The following is a 23521-nucleotide window of genomic DNA, read 5'->3' as shown; positions in this document are numbered from 1 at the left end:
AATAACAGGCATGTTTGATAACACGACCCCCCCCGAGCGATGGCATATTGACCTATTTCAATCGAATTTACGAATCGATGAGTTCTGCAGGTGCCTATCTATCAGAGCCACAAGTTGTCAAACAAATGTTGGTCAGTACTCAGTCGGTCCGCGCAAGGAACGCGGAGCGCATGCCCGCCCGGCTGCACCCACGCCTGCGCACGACGCGTTTCTACGTTATAAATTGTAGCCATACATTTTCTATTACATGTTCCTTTAGAATATTGTTTAAAGCCGATAGTGATTCCTCTAAAACCAACATGAAAGAAATTTAAAAATCAGACCGAAGAAATTTATTGTGTATCTGATGTGCAACCGCGTCGGTATAGTCTTATCGTTGCTTCTTTTTTTGTCCCTCGAATCCAGGGATTGTTCCGCGAGTTCACAATATGATGCCGTCAATAAAATATCTCTCAATACGTAAGTGACTATTTCAGATCGAATCTGATAAAAAGATTGATGAGTAGTTTAATTTGCGATATCATATTTTTAGCGTTCAAGGATGGGCAGTTAAACTTGGAACGGAACTTTATCATTTTGGCGAATTCATCACCAGAAAAAAGGAAGTTCAAGACGTAAGAATCTTATTGTTGTTAATTATACGATTACAAAACAGTAAAATGCCGTTGTTAAGTAGTTTTATCTCCTATGCTGAAAACAGTTGAGGTTGACCCATATTTAGATTTTAAACGATTACTAATTGTGATTAGATTTCTTTTATTCTGTCGTGTTAAGTTATAGTTAAAAAATATTTGAAAAACATTACTTATATTTTCTGTTCATATTTTATCAGACTATTTTTGGTCTTATTGTAAATTAGGTACTTTAGAGCTAGGCCGTGTCATTAAAATGTCCACAATAATAATATACCTACATTGAATAATTGTATTATAGAGTTTTAAATCAGCTCAAATCGAATCAAGAGATGGAGAAAAGCTGGTACAGAGTATGGCCGATGATATTCGAGGCATGATGGAACTTAAAATAAGTGCTGTAAAACGTATAGTAGAAGCCGCCGAAAATATGGCGTTTGATAAACAAAATGAACCTGTACCTGAAGATTATCAATTCTATAATAGTAAAGAAATGGAAGATTTATACGAAGACCTATCAATGACTACGACGCCTGAACCAGAATTTAATATGGAGAATTGGATTATACGACCTCCATCGAAGAATGCCCACTTACTTCAGAATCCACACTTTTCAAATATACCAGTCAACATAAATTTTAGTAGCGTTCACGTACCGACAAATGTTTATGCGTGGGGTAAGAAATACGTTCTAAATAACTTTTGATCGTAAAATAATCAGTTTTGGTCGTAAATTACTGACGATTATAAATAGTTTATACATTTGCTCTTCTGTTTACATCGTAAATGAAAACCGAATGCTCATTGTTTTCATTGCAGCGACTGAAGTAATTAAAGGTATTCATTGGTCAGAAGGATTAGATACACATTTCATGAACAATTACCAAAGTGATCCGACATTATCATGGCAGTATTTTGGTAGTTCAACTGGATTCATGAGACACTATCCCGGTAAGCGTATTTTATCTTGAAAGTTAAAATAATGCGCGAGAAACGAAAAATTTAATGCATTTTAATAATGAAAATATTTTAGCAATGAAGTGGCGTGCAGATCCAGTTGATATTTACGATTGTCGGACAAGAGCTTGGTATATGGAAGCGGCTGCCAGTCCCAAAGATGTAGTTATCTTAGTAGATAGAAGCGGATCTATGACTGGACAAAGAAGAGATATAGCTAAACATGTAGTAACAAATATTTTGGATACATTAGGAAATAATGATTTTGTCAGCGTCATGACATTTGCTGACACCGTAGAAGAAATTGTACCATGTTTCGAAGATTCCTTAGTGCAAGTTAGTATTGTTGTCGTTGTTTTAAATCACTACTTTATTTTATGATTGAAAATGTGTACTTTTAACATTAGAATTAATATTTTCAGGCGACATTAGCAAATCTGCGGGAACTCAAACTTGCTTTGGACAATTTCGAAACAAACGAAATAGCAAATTTCTCTGCAGCGTTAACAAGGGCCTTCGAACTTCTTGAAATTTACAGAAACAATAGCGGTGGCGCCAACTGCAATCAGGTACGAGTTTGATTATATTGTGCAAAATGTAGGTCACGTTTTTAAAAAATAACAATAGAAAGTTTTAATAACTATTTTGTATACTTTTTAATGCGTAAATGTTATGAACATATTATTTCATCTTCCAGGCTATAATGCTTGTTACGGATGGCGTTCCCTATAACTATAAGGAACTATACGAGAGATATAATTGGAAATACGACACTCCAGTAAGGGTGTTCACGTACCTGATAGGTCGCGAGGTAAAGGTAGTACCACTCCAGGTATTACTGTTTGTCGTAGTCATTGTGCGACCTGCATAATGCCTTCCCTTTGAACCTATTACCAGTAACCTTGAATGTGGTACTATGTCTTTCTGAAACTTACTTTAAGTGCATGTGTCTTCATGTCTCTTCCATCCTTCCGACATTTTCATCGCTTTGCTTATAGATTATCTGTTTAGATGTAAGGGCTAAAACGTATGGCGCTCATTGTTTGTTTGTGTAGTGTTTTTGTCCTTTCTGTTTGTCTTTTTCTTATTAGTATACTTTTAGATATTAATATAAGTACAAAAATATAGCACACGAGTAACAAAACAATATTAACGGTATACTTTTTTATTACGTTCCATAGCATCAACATTTAACAGATTCCATTGATTACATAGCACATTCATTACAACGAAATTCAGACACATCACATATGTAGCCATCATAGATCTGATAAACATCACAACTCGAGATAGTAAATCATCTCATGAAATATTTGGAATGTATTTATAACTGAAAAGCATACCACAGGTGGCTGACGTAAGAGAGGTGAAGTGGATGGCCTGTGCTAATAGGGGATACTACGTGCATCTAAGTACGTTAGCTGAAGTACGGGAGAGAGTGCTGGAACACGTGAACGTGCTCGCTCGACCTTTGGTACTGCAGAGGGAGAAGCATCCAGTTGTATGGACACCAGTTTACGCGAATGTGACGGTAAGATTCTTTGGGAATTTAGAATAAAACTATATCAATAAATCATAAATTATATCCCATACATGCGAATTAAATCATGGAAAACATACGACGAAACTTAATGTAACATGTATGACGAAACCCGAAAAATACCCATTCGATAAATGAATCCAATAAATGCTGTAAATTTCAGAGAAATTTAAAAGATTAACTTTTAATTATTACTACCTATGTCAGGATCCAAAAGTAGCAGATTACTTGTGGGAGCAGCGGGAAAGAGCAGAACAGAAGGAACGTTTTATGAGCCAACGCCGGGATAAAGTGCTGTTCAACTCTGAAAAAGAACAAAATCGTAGATGGAAAATAACGCAGGTAATTAAACAATAATAATTTTTACAATTTGATTGACGATATGAGGAAGAAAATCAGGTAGTTTTTTTTTTCACTTGACTTGACGGTAAATTGTATTCTTATACATTTTCAGATGAAGCAGGGTCAGTATAGTGAACTTGGAAATTCACGGTACCAACTTATGACTTCAGTATCAATGCCGGTTTACGATTTGCGACACAACGAGGTAAGATCGCTTTTTATATGGTAGTTCTTTAGTTGAAATTATTTTATGACCGTTATACTTATAAGAGAACAAAATGGGAAATATTTATTAATTACTGGTAATTTGCTCTGTTGAAACAAACGATGACCCATTTTGTTCTGTTTTCTGTGCCAATAAACGGATCTGGCGAACAAGCGCCATTTTTCCAAATTTAAAATTTTCCCTTGCATGAACGACTTATAGCCCTATTTTTACAGATTGGTTGTTCTTTATTCTACCTATTGGACGTAAGCTCTTTCTCCTTATATATTTTCTTCATAGTCTGAATTTTTAGATCTAATCTATTTAATGTATTTTATTACCAATACCTTCTAATAATACTCAGTTTTGTTTGATGATTTCCCCTCAGAACATCACAGAGAATGTACTGATAAATGAAGCTTACTGGGTATCCGTTACGAAAGAGGTATTGAACTACACTTAGAAAATTTAAATGATTTTAATGTAAAGTATATATTGCAAGATACGAGAGAGTTTTTCATTTAGTTTTTGGATTTCAGTAACGGTAAAATGTTATTTGGCCCCGTTAGCGATGCAACTGTCCCCGATAGAGGTCGGCAGAGCGGTGTCTGTCGCTAGCCGGCTCATATTGTGTTGTTGGACCCTTTGGCTTACCGTAGAAGTAGTTTTCTACTAGATAGAGTAGACCACTAGGGTATTGACATATAATTTTCTACAATTATTATTATCAAGTTAATTATTTCGTGCAAGAGTCATTTTCGCACACTATGTAATAAATAACTTGTATTTTTTGCCTGATCTAGTGATGTCTTCGTAGAGACACGTTAACGGTTGACTCGTAACATGAAAAGTAAATGTAAATATTTTTCATTAAATATTTTCAGCCCAACATGAAAGACGTACGGGGCTTTTATATCTCGTGTATTTTATTGATTTTATTGTACTGCATTTGCAGAATGATACATTACTTATAATATCCTACAGCTACTAGTGTATATAAGTTACATGATAGAGGATACTGATTTTAGTGGAGGTTGTTTCAGTGCATTTATCTATATGTTGTTATATTTTATTGCATTCGTTCGTCCACAATCGCAGTCCGTAGAGGAGAACGGCCAGAGAGAGGTAGGCCCACGAACTCATAGACTCGTGTGAACGGCGAAGGATGAGTGGTGATGCGAATAACAAAAACTTAATTCCATAACATAACAAAAACCTAAAACTATCTGCAGAATTCAACATAATTGGCAATAATTCACTCATGCATAAATTTATTATTTTTACTAAAGTTACAATTATAAGTACTTTTAAATTTAAAACTCTAATTAAAATGTCAACAGATACCTACTAACTAATAAGGACTAAAGGATAAGGTTACGGTCCGATCTAGAAGTAGTGGGTGCTTAGAAATATCGGTAGAGTTTTTGGAATATATAACTCCTATTTACAGTAGAATTATTGCTAGTAATAATTATAATTAAAACTAGAACCTTAAAGGTATCGTAGTTTGTTTGGTAACTAACGGGGCGTAGATGCTAGTCGGAACTATTTGCTAGACTTACGAGAATACTTATGAGAGTAGATATATGATTTGAGATGAGACAATATGATTGAATAGTAGATAGTGACACAGTCTACTAACAAAGTCATTCGAAGTCATATGGACAGATATAGTGCAGGATACCACTAATTTACAGATCCTGCAGAATTATCTTGTCACGTGGCTTTTTTTCTGTCTGCGTGTAGTGAGACTGTGATAGTATTAACTTATTTTTCTATTTTAATATATTTTGGATTCCTAATTGCTTTTATCATCTTAATTTGTTTAAAAGTAAGAGTATGAGCATCATGGATATATATCAGTTAACTTTTAACCATATTTATCCAGGTCAATAATCACTTCTGACCTTGGACATTTTTATATTGACTAATATTCACTTTGATAACTTTTTTGTAGTTTTGAGTGATAACATTTTAGTAGAGTCAGAATAAGATATTATAGCATAATAATAAAATATTGATAATGTATTTTCAGATGAGAATTGCTAGGTTATTAGGCGTCGCTGGGACCGATGTCCCGCTATCGGAAATACAAGCCTTGATGACACCCTACAAGGTAAATATTACGACGTCAGATTTTTATTAATTTTGGTTGGATCTGGTTAAATTTTGCAAATGTTAATGGACAAGGCTTTTATCACGAGTAGGTAGTCTGGATAGGAGAAAAGATATAATTATAAACCAGACACGAAACCTCATACTTTTAATTAATAGTTTGTATGAGTAGATCTAAATTTCGTAGAAAAAAACCTGGGAAAGACGAAGATAGAAAAAAGCTGTATGCATTTAAAAAATTATGTACTTATGAAATTGATTTTCAGGTAGGAGTGAATGGATATGCTTTCATGGTTACAAATAACGGATACATATTAATACACCCGGACTTGAGACCAGTGGTAAGTATAAGACTTTTTTTCTTAAAAATAACAAAATAATTGATTAAAAATAATGTGAGTATCATGAGAAAGAAATAGTCATGTTAAACACCTAGAAACTTTTAATATTACAATTTTGACTCCCATTGTTAAACGAAATTGTATTTTCAGTTTCAGCAAATCTTGAAACCTAGTTACAACAGCGTGGACATGATAGAGGTGGAATTATTCGATGACGATAGAAGTCCGAGAAATTTCAGCAAAGAGCTTACTGCAGTGAGTATCGCAGTGTTTATAAAGACGGAGTCTAATTCTTAACCGGTAATGAACTCTTGAGGCTCACATCTTGTATCAATAAAAAAAAATACATGTAGATCATAACAAATTCGGTTGCATAATATTATATTACCTTTGTAGCCAAAATTAATATAGCGTGTTAGAAAATTTTAATGAATTTCAAGCACTTTAAAAACTATGTTATGTTAAATAAAATATTTCAATACGTGATTTCAGCTCAGGAAAGAAATAATTGACCAGAAAACTGGAAATAAAGCAATGAATGTAAAATATCATATGGATGACATGGTGAGTAACGAAGAAACGATTAAATACTAAAGTAACGTTTCGCAAAACTTACATTAAAAAAGAACCGACTACCGTAAAAAATTACTTCCTACTTTAGTAGAGAGTAATTTTTGACACACAACAAAAAATAATTAAGGAACTGCAATACTGTAATAATAAAAACATTATTTCCAGAAAAGAGTCGGTCGCGGTAAGAAGCACTACTACTGGACGGGCATCAGCGACTCACCGTTCACTCTAGTGGTGACCATTCCGGAGAACTACGGCCGGCACCGCATCACGCCGCCACCCACTGACGACATACACAGACTCTCACTCACCTCCAAGAACATATCTGCCCTGCAATACCTGTCTGACAACTGGAGCGTTCATCCTGATTGGTAGGTAGATTACAAAAGTACTAAATTAGTAAATACGTCATAAACTTTACACTAACAAACGAAGCACAGCGATTGTTAATGTAAAAAAAATTATATTAAAACTGCCCTAGCCCTACCCAGCATATAATAGGTATGTTATACCAACGTAGGCTAAATACAATTTCAAAAGAAAAGTTAAGGATTTTTTAAGCAAAGCCAAGTAAAAGTTACACTATAACTTTTATTTGTCATGGAGATATTCTGAAACTTTACTAAGATTCTTAAAGTTTAATCGAAGTAAAAGATGGCATAATTGAGGCTGTATCAAAAATTGCAATAAGTACTTTACTTACGCAGGCTTTACTGTCGCCACTACGAGCGAACCTTCTCAACACCTGAAGAGGAATTGCTATACTTCCTAGAAAGAGTAGCAAAACCGGGGTGGAGATGGCCAGCAAAACCGAGACCTCCTGAGCATCATAAGAACAAAGGCCACGAACGGCATAACGAAGGTATTTTGTGAGAAAATAAAAATAAGAATGAGATTTTGAGTGTGGCGAAAGTGTGTCTGAAGAAGAATTTTAACATTTTAGGAACCCTAGAAGCACGCGAGAGGAAATCATCCAACCCACCTCCACGTAATGAATATTACTGTAAGTTTTTTTTTTCTTCACCTAAATTCTAAAAGCGAATAAGATTCATACCAATATTATAAATACGAAAGTGTGTCTATCTGTTACCAGTTCATGCCCAAACCACTGAATCGATTTTGGTGTTTGGTATTAAGATACTTGGGAGTCTCGGAAAAGGATATAGGATGCTTTTTATCCCGGAAAATGTACGGTTTCGGCGCGATAAACGAGTTGTAGCGCGGGCGGCATACAATGCATGACAAAAGATTACCACTAATGTCACCATTACCATTATATTACCACTAGATGATGCCCGCATCTAGTGGTAATATAATCTTTTGCATTGTATTAGTAGTAGATATTTAAAGAATTGCTTTTGGTGGAAAAATGACTTTCAATAACTGCAAGTGTAGGTATATGAGAATATTGGAGATACAACCTTTCATGGCTTCACCTGCCTAATTGTTTTAAATGAGTGTCTAAAATTCCAGGTGACCACGGGCTGATGCAAGCTCTTGTGTACGACGCGAGGAACACAGCATGGTTTAACAAAAGCATTTCAGAATCAGCATCAGATGAGAAAGCGTAAGTATTTAAAAGTTCAAACAATATTGTGTACTAATAGTGTTTACTAAAACATAAATTAACTTCAATTTAAGTCAGTAGCCAATGATATATATGGTTCCATCCATTTTAGATGACTCTCTGCCTCTTTATCTCTGTGCCTTATTTGATTGTTTATAGTCAAATAAAATAAATTACGCTCTGCCAACATTTAAAGATCCACATTTCAATAATTGTATCATTCTGAAATTAATTGATTGAGACGAAACATTTTATGTGCCAGCCCTTTGACAAAAGTGATTGGACTCCTACCAAGGTAACTAAACATTAGGTTTTCCGTTATTTCTTTTTATATTGCTGCCGTGTAAGTATGTCTGGTAAGGATGTCCTTGATTTAAAACAAAGTGCTTGATCCGAAGCTAATAATATTCAATTTTCACCTTGGCTTCATGATATTGTAAGCTCATCAGCGTTGCATCGAAACAATAATAAAAACTATAGACGAATACGTGTGGAAGCTGCATCATACGATGAAATTTGCATTCAGCATCCTACTGGGAACAAATTTCTCCCTTGGACGACGGCTAAACCTTTAAGCTGAAGTAAATTAATTTACTAACCTGCCCATTTAAGTAAAAGGTTCCGAAATAAAAGTTCCAGAATAAAATAAAAATCTAAAAAGAGATCTGTTTTCCTTTTAGTGGTACAAAAACAAATTATTATACCTAGGTCCTTATAAAAATAATTTAGCAAACCAGGATTGTAAGTATATCTATTGTTTATTTTGAAATAATTGTTTAGCAGCTTTAAGGACACTGTAAGTATAAGAACATAAACTTAGAACAAGAGGTGCGCTTGAAGACAACATAAACAACAACACATAAAATAGATAGAAGGACGTGCAAAAAACACCAGTAGGTATAAAAAGTCCCAAATCTACGAAATAGACACGTTCCATAATATAAAAACTGTTACTTGATTTGGTTAAATGCACCTGCGAGGAAATTAAGAAAGTTTTCTTTTTCAGAGCGGAATTCATTCAGCGGTTCGGTTACATCGTGGCGTTCCTGGCGACGCACAGCGGCCTCACTCGCTGGCAAATGCATCCGCCAAAGGAACACAATGACAAGTAAGGCCGATGATAGTGACAATAAAAACCTATGCAGCCTACCAACCTAGAATATGGACCAAAATTGCAAGAGTTAGCAAGGAGGGCAATAAAACGAAAATGAGAGGGTGCATCCAGCTTAGCGTGACGTGACTAAATGCATCTCGAGACAGTGTGTACAGTACACACTGTCTCGAGATGCACGCCATTAATCGTGATTTGTGATATGTGACATCTAGGTACAAATCTACAATACTTACATAACCCATCAACCCCCAAGCGGCACCCGGGTGCCGCATAACAATTGAATATCTATTGTGAGTACTATTTCCACGATCGAGGTAATAATACACACATTTTTGCAATGTCACGATCATGGTGTTTAATCTGCAACTTAACTTCACCAGGACACCATGGCGGCGCAACCGGTCACTGCTGCTATAGAGAGTAGTGAGAGTAGTAAGTAGACTAAACCCTAACACATCCTTACAGGCCGCAATTCGGGAAGCAGTGGCCGCGTGCGATCGACGAGGTGTGGTACCGGCGCGCGGTGGAGCAACACGGCGTGGACCCTCTGAGTTATGTGTACAGCGTCGACATGAGCACCGACAGATCACCACTCAACGTGAGCGCGGCGGTGGTGACGGCGGCGCACGCGGTGTTCCACGGTGATGGCCACCGGAAGGCCCCGGCTGCTGTCGTCGGCTTCCAGTTCAAACACGAACGCCTCAGCGAGTGGTTCGAGAATATCACTTCGTCGGTATGGATTCACTTACACATTCGTCTATGCTTACACCAAGTTTTTGTTATTTTAAGTGCGCAGAAATGTGCAAGTTTTATGCAAATGTGCAAAGCAGCTTAACGCCTGAAGAAATTGAGAGATTTCAGTGCAAAACTGGCTAGAAATGTTCTAGCCAATTATGCACTGAAACATCGATTAGTTATTACTTATTACTCATTCGTTTACAACTCCAATATCAAGAACATAACATTTTTTAATCCTAACAAGCTTAGTCAAAGCCGTCAAGGCTTACCCATGAAAAGGCAGTAAATACCATACAGAAGAATGAAAAAGCTCACGTAGCTCATCTATCATTTCAATTAAATTGTCACTATTTTCTTTTAAAAAGCACGAAAGCCTATGAAAGTGGAACAAAGTTAATTCCTTGTGTCTCCATTTCAGTGCGAACACAACAAGTGCGTCACTTGCATGAACAACAACTGGGAGTGCTACTTGGTGGATAACAACGGATGGGTGATTGTCAGCAAGGAAACCAAACACACCGGACAGTTCTTTGGAAAGGTACCGTACCTTATTTAGCATTTACTCAGTACGTCATCTGTACCAAGGCCAAATTGCTTCATATAGGTAATTTCGGCTAAACCAATTTAGTAATATATCTAGAATCTAGATACATTAACCATACCAACGTCAAAATCCTTGATACAACTGGGACTAAGCTACTTTAATAATCAAAAGTTCCTGTCAAAGCAGAATGTAATCCTACTAATATTATAAAGGCGAAAGTTTGTTTGGATGTATGGATGTGTGGATGTGTGGATGTATGGATGTGTGGATGTATGGATATTTGTTACTCTTTCACGCAAATACTACTGAACGGGTTTTAATGAAACTTTACAATAATATAGCTTATACATCAGAACAACACATAGGCTACAATTTTAACCAACTTTCAAAATGGGGGAGGTGTTATGTTCGTTTTCTTATATTCAACGATTACTCGTACGCCGTTTGTTAACCGATTTTCAAAATTTTTCTTTTGGTATATAGGGTATCATCCCAATTTGGTATTATATTCACAAAAGTGGTGATCTGATGAAGGATCCATAAGTAATCGAGGGAACTCCTCAAAACTTATAGGGAAACATGTGGTGACTTCGGTTTCGTGAGAAGTATTCTAAGCATATGCTACCAACAAGTAAGATTTTGCACCGAGATATATAATAGATAGATAGAAGGTGCTGAGAGAACTCCTGATTCTTTATAGATACAAGTTTGGGAGTTTCAGCGTTGTTTTAAGAACAGAAAGCATATGCTACTATGCAAATTACATTCATCATCATCATCACTACCATATTATACCATTTCATAGTCTTTTAGATCGAGACTCGAGTTTGTCAAGCGATAATTAAAAAAAATCTATACCTACCTAATATTATAAACCTGAAGAGTATGTTTGCTTGAACGCGTCAATCTCAGGAACTACAGGTCCGATTTAAAAACTTATCTCAGTGTTAGATAGATCATTTATCAAGTTATATTATATTATCACGCTAAGACTAATACGACCGAAGAATCTCAGGAAAATGTGGGAAAAACGGGGGAAATATTTTTTATGAGAAAATGTACGGTTTCTGTAAAATTCCTAATTTACGCGGGCGAAGCCGCGCGGGACATCTAGTAACTAATATAGGTTTAAACTATTCCAGATACGTCCCGACATCATGATGAAGTTGGTAGAGGACGAAGTATTCAAAACGGTCCACATCGTTGACTATCAAGCGGTCTGCTTCAGGGAGAAGAAGACGACAAATCCAGCGACTATGCTACTGACGGTAATGATTAACCAATCACGTATTCCATACAAAAACAAAGCCTATGAAAGCCTTAAAATCACCAATAATAGACAGCTGTTTTATCCAATTGCCTTAAATTCTCCAATTATACGAAATAAACTTTTAGCCGCTGGAAAATCTTCGTCTGATCATGGTATGGATACTAAGCACGACAATGTGGTTCTACAACTCTATCACGGTAGGCCTCAGCCAGGCCTCGAGTTACCCGTTCGACTATGGTAAGCAACAACCTAGTCTTTATTTGTGTCGTCATCAGTGTCAGCATCTTTGTGGAGAAGTTAGATATAACATGGAGTTTAGTGAATGGTCCACTTGCGCCAGTCTGGGGTAGTCAAACCTTGATTACAAATCATGTCATCTCCCTCCTTATTCGTAGTGTGTTAAAATCAATAACCGACCAATTGGGTATATGGTATACTGCTTGTGTGAGGAGGTTTAGGCAACATTTTTTTTAGGTTATCAAGGAAAAGACATCTCATCACTCATATTATGATAGTAAATTTACCCAAAATTCAGGTAGACATTTTTTGTCTAAGCGAGTTGCATAAATGGATATTACTATATCCATTTATGTAACACTATACTTAGCCAGAAGAAGATTTTACCACATTTTATGGGAAATAGAAGGCATGATGTCAAAAAGGATTCGCAATTTAATCCAGATTTGTGCTAGTGGGCCTGGTTGTTTGGAGCAATGGCAAATAAATGTTGCTCTTGAAGTTGTCAGCATGCCTTGTCTATTGCATGACAACGAGCACAGCTGCATAACGTTACAGAAATGTAACCGTTTAGTTTGATGTCATTAGAGTGGATAAATAGTAATAGTAACGAGAGTTAAGTTGTTATTAACATTGTTTATCGTGAAGAAGTTAAATGGGTTAAACGAATCTTTGATCACAATCTCTATCCAATTTTTGGTCTTCTTCGAATGGTATCTTACAATGCACACACAACACTGAAAATGTGCATGTCGGAACTGACACATACTAATAGTAATAACTAAATTCTTCCATGGAGTCTTCATTGGATTGTAGTAAATACGACAGTAGTAACGACTCCATTATGTTTTCAGAGTATGTTACACCCACTGGTGAGTTTATAGACCGAGCACAGTAGACAGTGTGGCCAACTGCACTGAAACAACTTTTGAAACTCCGTTCCCTCTCAATTCTATTTATGTAGAACAAAATGTAGATTCAAATTTGGAATGCGCATGAAGTAGAAATAAATTTTTACTCATAACGATTCAAACCTAGAAAGTATCGATTCGATTTCATTTAGCATTAAAAATCTATTTTAGTTCCGTGCCCTAGCCTTAAAAATGTCTTCAAACTATATCTTTACCGACTAGAAATCAACAAAAAGTTTATAATCACTAACAACATATACCTAAGTTTTGTTACCATCTAATTGTTTGAAACGACATAGAATATGAGGTTTTGACAATGCCCTTTATGCTTATATATGCTACTTGTAACAAGAAATTTATACTTGTACATGAAAATGCATGTTTATATTACAAATATTTTCTCGCTTATAGGCCCCTCCCGCTGTAACATTCCGCCTAATCCCATACAGCTTTTGATACCAATACAATAGATTCGAATTCACTAGGAAGTCTTCACGTCCAAATTTTACATGTTTTATGGATCTCGATCTCTGCATGTTACTTCACCACCGCCAAAACCATATATTAACGGTTTTCTTTATGACAGTTGCGTACCAGAACTACGAAAACGACGACGAAACGGACGACCCGAACGTATCGAAACCACCACCGAGGATCCTAGAACGAGACTTCGAGAAGCTGGTCTTAATAAACCGAACGAGGCCGACACCTTGCGACCGGGAGATGTATCTCTACCAGTTGGACTACAAGAATTTGGATGAGAAGCTCAACAAACCGGCTAAGGAGTGCGAGAGACCGTTCTACGCTCAGGTCGTGAACTACACCAATATGTTGCTGGTGGTCGTAGACGCGCTCTGTTCGGTGAAGGAGGGGGTCATGCTACCGTCGATAGACGCGACCGAAGTTCAGTACAATGAGTCGCTGCCCTGCTTGAAGCACATGCATCCGCTGTACAGAAAACAACCTACGTCGTGTATAAGAAATCATACGGAGGTAGGTATTAGTGCGGGCGCTGGATAGAGTTAGAGTATGCAAAATGAGAGGACCGCATTCGGTGTATGGGGCTGACCGTTGAACTCGGAAAAGCGTGAGAGAAAAGCGGAGTTGATTATCTATGCTGCCAGCTGTCCTAGCACGGGGATTGTCGATCTAGAAGAAAAAGATAAAGACAAGAAATAACTATAGTTTCTTGGAAAATAGTTCCTGTTTTAAAGCAAATAAGGTCGTAGATTCATCGACAACAGAAATCATTTTTTATATAAGTTTTTCGAGCAATTTTTACGACCTATTGTTTTGCGAGCGCGGATTTAAAAACATATTTTTATAAAATGTTACACCATATTTTGTCCAGCACTTTGGCGATGTAGAATCATTGAGGGTGAAATTATCAATTTTCCCACGCTAAACAATGGGTAATAAAAACAGTTCACAAAATACACTTAAAAATAAAATAACATTGACAATGAATCTACGATCTTATTTACTTAAGCGTAGGATCTTTTATCAAAAAAACTATACGTAGTTAGGTATATTTTGTCTACGAAGATCGGAAACAAATTTCAATCCCCGTGCTAAGCAAGGAGTCGTTTTGGTCCATTTTTTTACAACCCACCCAAGTGCGCCCGCCCGTTCTAAGGGCCAGGCCACAACACTGCGTTACGGCGTCGCATCGCAAAAAACTACATTTCTTTTCAAATGTTGGTTTTGCAATACGACGCCGCAACGCAGTGTTATGGCCTGGCCATAACTCCCCTTTTGCGTTTCCGATCTTGCCGGCCCATTCATCCTGAATTTCCCAACATAATGTAATAAAAGTCATCTTTAAACTTTTTTCAGGAAAGCAACGTTCAAATGTGCGGTCGCGGCTGCCTGATACAACAGAGTATAATTTTAATTATTTCCTGTCTGATTTTAGTACTCAATTTATTTACATAATTGACTGTTTATAAATGATTATACTTGATAGATATATTTCAGATTTATTATGTAGTTAGTTAAAAAAAAAATATATCCAGCGGGGACCCCTGTTATCCTAGTCGATTATTTTAAAATGAAGTATGGCAAGATTAAATAATAACTCTAAAAAAATTGTTGTTGAGACTGTTTAAAACCTATCCAGGTTAAAGGTACAGACTATCTACAAAGTTGACTACACATTACACAATCTTGTCGCACTTCTATAATGAAACATGTCATTTTAGCATATCAAATTCCAAAAACTTATCAAATAAAATATTTTACTAATGTAATACATTTTTATATATCTTATTGTATAATTTTATTCTGAGGTGCCACAAAGCAAAACGCTATGTTCATATCAAATAAAATTAATCTTAAAATTTATTAGTAAGAATGTCAGTTTCTACTTTTGTTATATTTTGTAAATCAATATAATATGTTTAAAATGTTAAGCTGTGCACATACTGTACCTGACAAGTTACCCTGTACTGTACGGGTAAACCAAGTCAAGTAGGCTTCAGCCAAGTTCGGAAACCTTCTCAAGTTTCCAAAAATTTGTGCTACAATTTACCTATTAAAACTGTATAGCCTGTCAGGTATGTATGGTTAGCATTATAATTTATGGTAAAGTAAATATTTCCGTCCTGGTAACATTGTTGTGCTTAGCTGGGATTGGAATCATTTATCTAAATTGCAAATTTTTATTTAAAACAAATCAAAGTAATAGGTGTTATGTTACTTCAGTTACATAGTCTAATTGTTAGTTGGATGTGATTTTAGTTTTTATCAGAAACATGTTAAGTACAAATAAATACTCTATTGTGAACATTCACTTGTTTTATTTTTTTTGGTATAGCAATTGTTAAATTATATTAGCTTAAAATAATTTAAGCTAAGCTTAATAGTTCTGTGGGTTTTATAAAAAATATAATATTGTGGCTGGCTAAATGGTGTACCTTCATAAAATTAATAGCTTACTCACATCACCATTATATTACGCCACATATTACTTGTAATCTACAATAAATCTGCCTACTATAATAAAACCTCTAAAGATTAAATCATGACTATTATTTAATCCCTCAATCGTGGATTCGTGGAAATCTATTGTTCTCACGGTCGAATGGGAGTTAAAGCATTAAATTAAAAATAAGCTTACATTCAAACTACACCACTATATTTATCTAACTTTATTTAGTAACAACACTAAAATACAACAAATAAAAATAGTTTAAATACACTATTTATAACTTAATCATTCACTTACTTTTTCACTTTTATGTCTATTTACGTAGTCGTTAATCTCTGCCATTATCATTTCATATTTCTGCTGTCTGAGTAGTGATTGCTGTAGTTCTTCCAACTGTGATCCGCCCGCCATAAATGTTTTCAAACTGTGGACAGTACCTCCACTCTTCCTATGTTCTGTTACTCTATCCTGTGGATAGTTGTAGGTACGAATTTTTTCATTCCTATTACTAGAACCAACCTGAAATAGTAGAAAATACATACTTTAGTCATTTAGAGCAGTAATTAAATTAGTCTGCTAGTATGACTTATTTTTGATTCTTTTAAAATATTACAAGAATTAAAAGTTTATTCTTGTCATATTTGAACCCTTCGATTGTGGAAAAACGAGACACAATAGATTTTCTATTGTGTCTCGGTCACCGGTGACCATATGGGGCTTGATGAATTAAAGTTTTGTAAAGTATCTATAAATACCTGAGTTTTTCTCTGATTCCTGATTTTAGATGTTTGTTCCTCTTCTTGTTTTTGAAGCAAGAGTGTTCTCAGCTTCTGCATAGCGATTTCTTTATTTTTAATCTGTGACCTTCCCTCTTGGCACTCTACAACGGTGCCAGTAGGTGTGTGTACAATGCGAACTGCACTGTCCGTAGTGTTCACATGCTGTCCGCCAGCTCCACTCGCTCTTTTGGTCTCTATCACAAGGTCTTTGTCTGCAATTTCTACTTCTACTTCAGTAGGCTGAGGCAGAACAGCAACTGAAACTGTGCTAGTGTGTATACGACCACCTTTTTCTGTGACGGGAATTCTTTGAACACGATGGACGCCAGCTTCAATACTCATTAACTCGGGTGCACCGTAACCAGAAATTAGCATTGAAGCTTTCCGAATCCCACCTATATCAGACTTTTCTATGGATGCAATGTCTACTTCCCATCCTTTATATTCTGAATACGATTGATATAGTCCAAACAGTTCCCGAGCAAATAACATGGCCTCCTGGCCACCCGCGCCAGCTGAAACTTCCAGTAGAATACCCCCATCCGACAAGTGGGGTTCTAATAATATTGATTGCAATTCACCATCGATTTCTTTCATTCGTTTTAGATAAATCTCAGCTTCTTCTTTTATCATTTTCTTCATTTCATCGTCCTGCCCATCCCGTTTATTTAGATCTTTTAGAGAATCTATACTGTCATACAATGCGATTCGTTGTTCTAGCACTGTAACAATCGGTCTTATTTCTTGAAAACGTTTGACTTCTTCGATAGTTCTACGGGATTTAACGAGCAGGTTTTCATGTTCTACCATTAAATATTTTAAATATGTTTGTACAGACGGGTCAGACAAATTGATGGAGTTTTGCGAATTGAGCCGCACGAATGTATCTCGAAGAACATATTTATCCAATGTATTCAAAGATCTTGCACAAATTAAACGTAACAGGGACATTTTTACACAATCACATTTCCCTTTGAACTATTCCAAATATTAATAATCTTTAAATTTAATTAAAACACAATTTCCAAAATAGCCCAAATTATCCAATAATCTCCTTCTTTTACTTTTGTTTTTGACATTGACATAATCATTTTTTTCATAGGCCTAAAACCATTGCCAGAGTCAAGTGTAAAAGTTTTTTCTCAATTGTCAAGTCCAAAATCTAGGCAATATTATTGAAATTTTATAAAATATTATTGAAAGAACATTACTGATAAAGTTGAAGCTCTCTAGTTTAGAGGTTTTCGTTTAATACCTGAAACTTTACCATTTGAATAAAGCGCCATCTTTGGTTGAGTAGTGAAATTAAAATATTATTATTTATACGTTCGTTCTAATCACGTTTTAATCGTAGTTAAAACGGTTCCCGTGAGATTCTGGGATAACAGAATTGTAATGGGAACCTGAAAATATTCAGAAATTTTAAAGAGCGATGTAACCACCTACTTCTAACGACCATTCTGAACGGGGTGACAGACGTGCAAGTAAATACGCGGACTTATGCCTCGACGATCTTATTTCAGCAAAAAGCCGCGAGCCACGAGCCCTGGGGGCATGGTAGTCCAGTGTAAGCGATTCTCGTGCGTCACCGACGTCGAGCTGAGTACCTACCTAAGTTCGCGAATTTAAAACCCGCGTGCTTTAAGTTCGTACATCTATGGCCTTTCATGTTTATTATTTTAGGACGTGATGAACGAGAGGTAGGTACCTACCAAACTAACGCAGTGTAGTTACTTCTTGAAACCACAGTTTGGTCACGGAACCTATTAATTCGGTAATAGGTATCTACCGTAGTTTGGTGAAGGTGTCTTAAATTACCAGGAGTTATCCGCTACCTCCTTTTAAATATCGGAGCTATTCAAAACCACTCCAATCATTCTAGTAATTTTCTGTCGATTATTATTTTAACTATAATAAATAATTACAAACTTATGTTCATATTTAGAAATTCGCCACATTAGCGCCATTACCGCAATACCGCAGCTCTCCTATTGATAGAATTATTAGCTCCCTAAAGAATGGCCGACCACAAGGTCTTCTGCCCACATGTATGGAGTTATTAGCGCTAACGGACGGACAGACGGACATGCTATAAAATTATAACCGCATGTTTCTTTTTAATTCTGGACAAAGGATGATTATTCGCATGTAAACTTCAGGTGGCTACTGCTGGCTTGGGACAATAGTCAATAGAATAAAATGCTCGAAGGTTAGCGCATGTTATATATACGTACCATTATCTATATTGTATTGTTATAACAGTAAGTAAGTCTTTATGTTATTTAAGTCGTTTATCTGCCTACCGAATATTGTTAAGTGATGCTAAGGGAAACTCGAATAATGCAGAATGCTTTTCTCGTTATCTTTTGTATATTATCATGTAGGTAGGTTACCATATCATGTATAAGGTCAAGAATAGGAATTAGGAAGTACACCACAAATACATATTTATATTGTTTTTAACTGTGAATAAGCGTAGCTACTAGATACAGTTTCTTTCTAAAGTTTCTTTACACCTAAAATAGACAAAGTGACTTACAAAGTTAATCTTAAAAGTTGTCTTTGTCCCTAAAATCGACCAGCTTCATAGTACCTACCTGTTATTAATTGTACATAAGGCTTAATAGAAATTAAATACACATAAAACATCCCCATTAAACATGACATGACATAAGTACCTACAACCACAATAACGCAAAATATATAAAACCGCTAAATTAGTCCAAATTATGAAACATTAGGGGAGCCTGGTCAGCTGTTAGCGGTTAATTCGCCCTGTTTTAGCTTCCATTTTGTATTAATATCAAAAGAAATTACGTCTTTAGTCGCAATCTGCTTCCGTATGTGTCGCTCAAAAACTGGCAGAATAATTTGGTTTGGGCGTAGATACAATTTTCATTTCAGGGCAACCTAGTTAGGGCATCATGTCTCCTACTATAACTATTTAATAATAATATATTTTTGTAACATTAGATATCTTAATTGTACTGAATTATTTTCTAATATAGGAGAAATTAATAAAGATTTTTGATTTAATATCGACACAAAATACGAATACTAACAACTTGAACCATTTATGTATAGATATTAATTATTTTATTTCGAATGTGACAATTATATATTATGTGCGTTAATTGAATTACTGTTATTATTACACATAATGTGATGTAACATCGTGCGGCTATTTAAATTTAATGGTATTACACATAATGTGATGTAACATCGTGCGGCTATTTAAATAAGCAAATAAGTAGGTACCTAGTCTCTACAAAAAAGGTAGAGCTCCTAAAATACTTGTAACAATGAGTGCATTTGCAAGTGAAACAGAATTAAAACTCGAATCATACTGTACATACATAATTACGAGAATCAACCTTCTTAAATCGATAAATCTACTGTATTCTATTGGCCAGGTATTTCTATTTTCTAGAAATAACTTTCTTGGACAGCTGTTATGACGCTGCTTGTCAGTTCCTGCGCTGTAGGTACTTCAGTTATTACTTCTTAGTTAATACTTACGTCGAATTTTCTACAACTATGTTTCTTAAGTCATCGATATAAAGGTCTTAACATAGGTAAAATAACTCCGAACGGCCTTTACATGCGCTATTTGAATATTCAGTAGACTATCTCAATACTTGACCGAATCGGCCCACGCACATATTATAATAGCGTGGTTTTGGACAACTTTAAAACCTATGAAAAAAGGATAGCGCTCCTTGCTGATAATAATCTGGCATGCAATTTGGCTACGGGTTTTAATGTTAAAATTTTTTTAAAGTCTCTGAAGTCACGACTTTTACATTTTAAGGACAACACTGAGTTTATTCTACTGTATGGCATTAGGCTACTTGACCTAATTTTTTTCTTCATGCTAATCGCTTCTTAATCATTCATTTTCACAAAAAAACTAATATTTTAATATTTTACACAGTAGAAACCCATAAAAATGTTGATTAAAAAATATGCCTTATATAATGGCGCCGAAAACCCTGTCCGCCATAGTGTGACGTCATACGTTTTGTATTTTAAACTCTTTTTATTGAACATTTTTATGTGCTAAATGTACGAGTCTAAAAGTGCCCAAAAATTATAAAATAATTAAATAAGAAATTAGAAATCATTTATAATGTTGAAAACTTTTGAAGAAAAGTTTTGGCCATTTCAATTCCCGTCTACAATAAATGGAGATAATATATAAAACTGATGTTTTATTTGACTTATTCAAGAAAATATATTTTAGAAATCTTGCAAGGCTTATTCTTATTACTTATGTACAAATAAACTTATATATAACGAGCGCGATAAATAAAATATATTAAATTAGGAGTCTGATGACGTCACATCCAAATCGGAAGTACCGCAAAAGCGTTTTCGTCAGTACAAATCCTATTTTCATAAAATCGTATTTTCAAATCGACTTTATTTATCAATCATAAGCTTTTATTTGATGATAAGGGTGAAATACGGTTTCCTAGGCCAAGTTCTACTAGAAATATGCATTTGTTCAATGAAATTGAATATAGGTCAAGAAGCCTAATGAGTGCAACGAATTAAATCGATTGAGGAATTGATTTCGTAATATAGTTGCAAATGACACTGTCCGTCCGTCTTCTACAAACGGCTACCAGTAATAGCGGGTTTGTATACCATAATGCGCTCTAATTATCTGGCTATTGTACAGTCGAAGACTGACAGACAAAAATGAAAATCTATAAGTATGTAGATATTTTGAGAAAAATATATCTTAATTAATCGAACTAAATTCATGAGTAACTATGAAATCATAGATTAATGATTGGTTTTAGAATGCGGAGACCAATCATTAATAGCTATACAGTACGAAATATATTTTTTCTATAAAACACTGAAAGGTTATTTTTGAATCCTAAAATAATCGAATATAATAGTTACATTTCAGAAAGAAATAATAGTAATATAATGAAATATCCGCTTCCCAAATATCCACCGCGGAAAGAATTCAAAGTTTGATTTTTCTAAAACAATGATTGGATCATTCGAATTCGGCGTAGGTTCCAAACAAGTGTTTAATACTTTTACTTCTTCCTAAGGGCTACCAAAATGTGATTTTTTTTTCTGTGTAAATAGCAGTAAAGAAGACAGGAAAGAAATGAAAAACAGTAAAAAGTACAGAGCTAAAGACAGAAACATAATATTAATATTGTGTAACGCGGAGACCATAATATATTTTGCTGCAATGAAGATAAACTATATAATAAATATTATCTTAACTAAGGGCTCAAATGCTATTATAGTTATCTGAATCAGTCGAGTCGACTAAATACTAGCATTTAATATGCAATTCTATCCAGTATCCGACCAAACCACGTTTATTTTCATCAGCTCAATTGACCCTATTTATGCAAAATGAGTCCAATCAACACCATTGCCAAAATTGAGTTAATAATGCAGAAGTATTCCAAAATGGCCCTTTTATCGACCCTATGAAGATCGTACTAATCTAACATTTTTTTCAGAACAAAACATTTTCACAACAAAGTTACCGACTAACAAATTAATGAGTATTGTTTTTTTATATAGATCCAAACTACATGGTCTCTCGGTATTTTTTTTAACTAGGCAAGTAGAATCATGCGACTTGGTTGCTGTTTGCATATTAAAAAAGGCCTAGTTCTTAATATTTTACAAAGACTCACGTGGGCCGTGGCTGTTTTTTTTATATAAATTATTACCATAAACCTATACGACAGTATATATTAAGGGTATGCGCGCACGGGCAACTTAGTTGCTTGGCGATTTATTTGTCTCTTGATGAAGTCTAGGAGCTAGTATGAAAGTGCGCGCACGTAGCGACGCAACTCTGAGCAACTTTTTCGTTGTCCAGAGCCCGCGACGCAACTGTCTCCTTCCCTATTGGTTTCTATGCAAGAGCGCGCACGGGCAACAAAAAAGTTGCCGACCGGCCAGTTGCCACTCGACCGCCGCTGCGTTAATTTGTGTGTACTTGCAGCAATGAGTTTCTAAAATACTAGAGTAGCAATAGCAACGTCTTACAAAATATTCTCAGAAATGCGTAACCACTTGATAGCTCAAAAGACAATGTCAATTCATAATGTTATTGTGTCATTATGTAGGTCAAATATGCCTGCAGACATCTTCGAAGTGGCAACGCGTTGCTGCCGTAAACTGCCAATCTAGTAAGATTCTGCACAGTTCATCGAAACTTTCGACACTCATTCTAAAGTAACTAAAATTTTTTTTTGGGTATGCTCTCAATTTCATAAAACTAGTATAAAATTTCTCGAGAGTCAGCCGATTGCTCCATAGTGGATGCACCCATTATTCTATTTTTCGACGCTTTCTTCGGTTTTTTATAGCGAGTGCAACGGCCACAGCCTTCTCGACCAAATCCATGTTGATGACTGTCAAGAAAAAAACTGAAAAAAGTCGGGTTGCTGTCGCTCTCGTGCGCGCACTCCGGCGACATGGCAATTATTTTTTCGAAAGAGACAAATAAATCGCCGAGCAACTAAGTTGCCCGTGCGCGCATGGTCTAAGTCTATGATTATTACCATTCTGTTTTTTTTAATCTAGAAAAAAAGAGACTCTATCGTAAAACGATAAAGCCGTCCTTATAAATACTAATTATTTCTTAATTAAAATCAACAAATAAATCAACCTCCATATAAACATAATGTCTTAAACATCCCAGATATTATGTTTAAGAGATCTATAATATTATATT

General features: G+C 35.4%; 2 protein-coding genes across 18 annotated transcripts; one reads left to right on the top strand and one right to left on the bottom strand.

Annotated features, from left to right (window-relative positions):
• The first annotated feature begins 156 nt into the window (after positions 1-156).
• LOC121730066 (voltage-dependent calcium channel subunit alpha-2/delta-3) lies at positions 157-15873 on the top strand. Of its 16 annotated transcripts, none has more exons than XM_042118867.1 (29): positions 157-459; positions 533-614; positions 934-1309; positions 1452-1583; positions 1666-1925; positions 2012-2158; positions 2287-2400; positions 2938-3120; positions 3337-3471; positions 3584-3676; positions 4065-4121; positions 4775-4801; positions 5712-5792; positions 6058-6132; positions 6283-6387; positions 6625-6696; positions 6871-7076; positions 7413-7567; positions 7649-7708; positions 8179-8272; positions 8535-8567; positions 9279-9380; positions 9852-10119; positions 10543-10662; positions 11811-11936; positions 12064-12175; positions 13030-13047; positions 13673-14079; positions 14923-15873. In XM_042118867.1, the coding sequence occupies exons 1-29, from the start codon at positions 347-349 to the stop codon at positions 15019-15021; spliced, it is 3852 nt and encodes a 1283-aa protein (XP_041974801.1). In that variant the 5' UTR covers positions 157-346; the 3' UTR covers positions 15022-15873. The 16 variants fall into 16 exon arrangements, with proteins under 16 accessions (XP_041974801.1, XP_041974800.1, XP_041974805.1 ...); XM_042118866.1 differs by having other exon boundaries at positions 2287-2406; XM_042118871.1 differs by lacking the exon at positions 4775-4801.
• On the bottom strand, positions 9513-17837 carry LOC121730081 (peptide chain release factor 1-like, mitochondrial). 2 transcript variants are annotated; one of them, XM_042118921.1, is made up of 3 exons: positions 16771-17837; positions 16297-16534; positions 9513-9522 (listed from the first exon to the last, which is right to left on the bottom strand). In XM_042118921.1, the coding sequence occupies exons 1-2, from the start codon at positions 17743-17745 to the stop codon at positions 16301-16303; spliced, it is 1209 nt and encodes a 402-aa protein (XP_041974855.1). In that variant the 5' UTR covers positions 17746-17837; the 3' UTR covers positions 9513-9522; positions 16297-16300. The 2 variants fall into 2 exon arrangements, with proteins under 2 accessions (XP_041974855.1, XP_041974854.1); XM_042118920.1 differs by lacking the exon at positions 9513-9522 and having other exon boundaries at positions 16223-16534.
• Between the last annotated feature and the right edge of the window lie 5684 nt (positions 17838-23521).

The sequence above is a fragment of the Aricia agestis genome, chromosome 9 (assembly GCF_905147365.1).
Source record: "Aricia agestis chromosome 9, ilAriAges1.1, whole genome shotgun sequence".
Taxonomy (NCBI): Eukaryota; Metazoa; Arthropoda; class Insecta; order Lepidoptera; family Lycaenidae; genus Aricia; species Aricia agestis.
The sequence above is the reverse complement of the archived record's forward strand: the minus strand, read 5'-3'. Positions and strand labels throughout refer to the sequence as shown.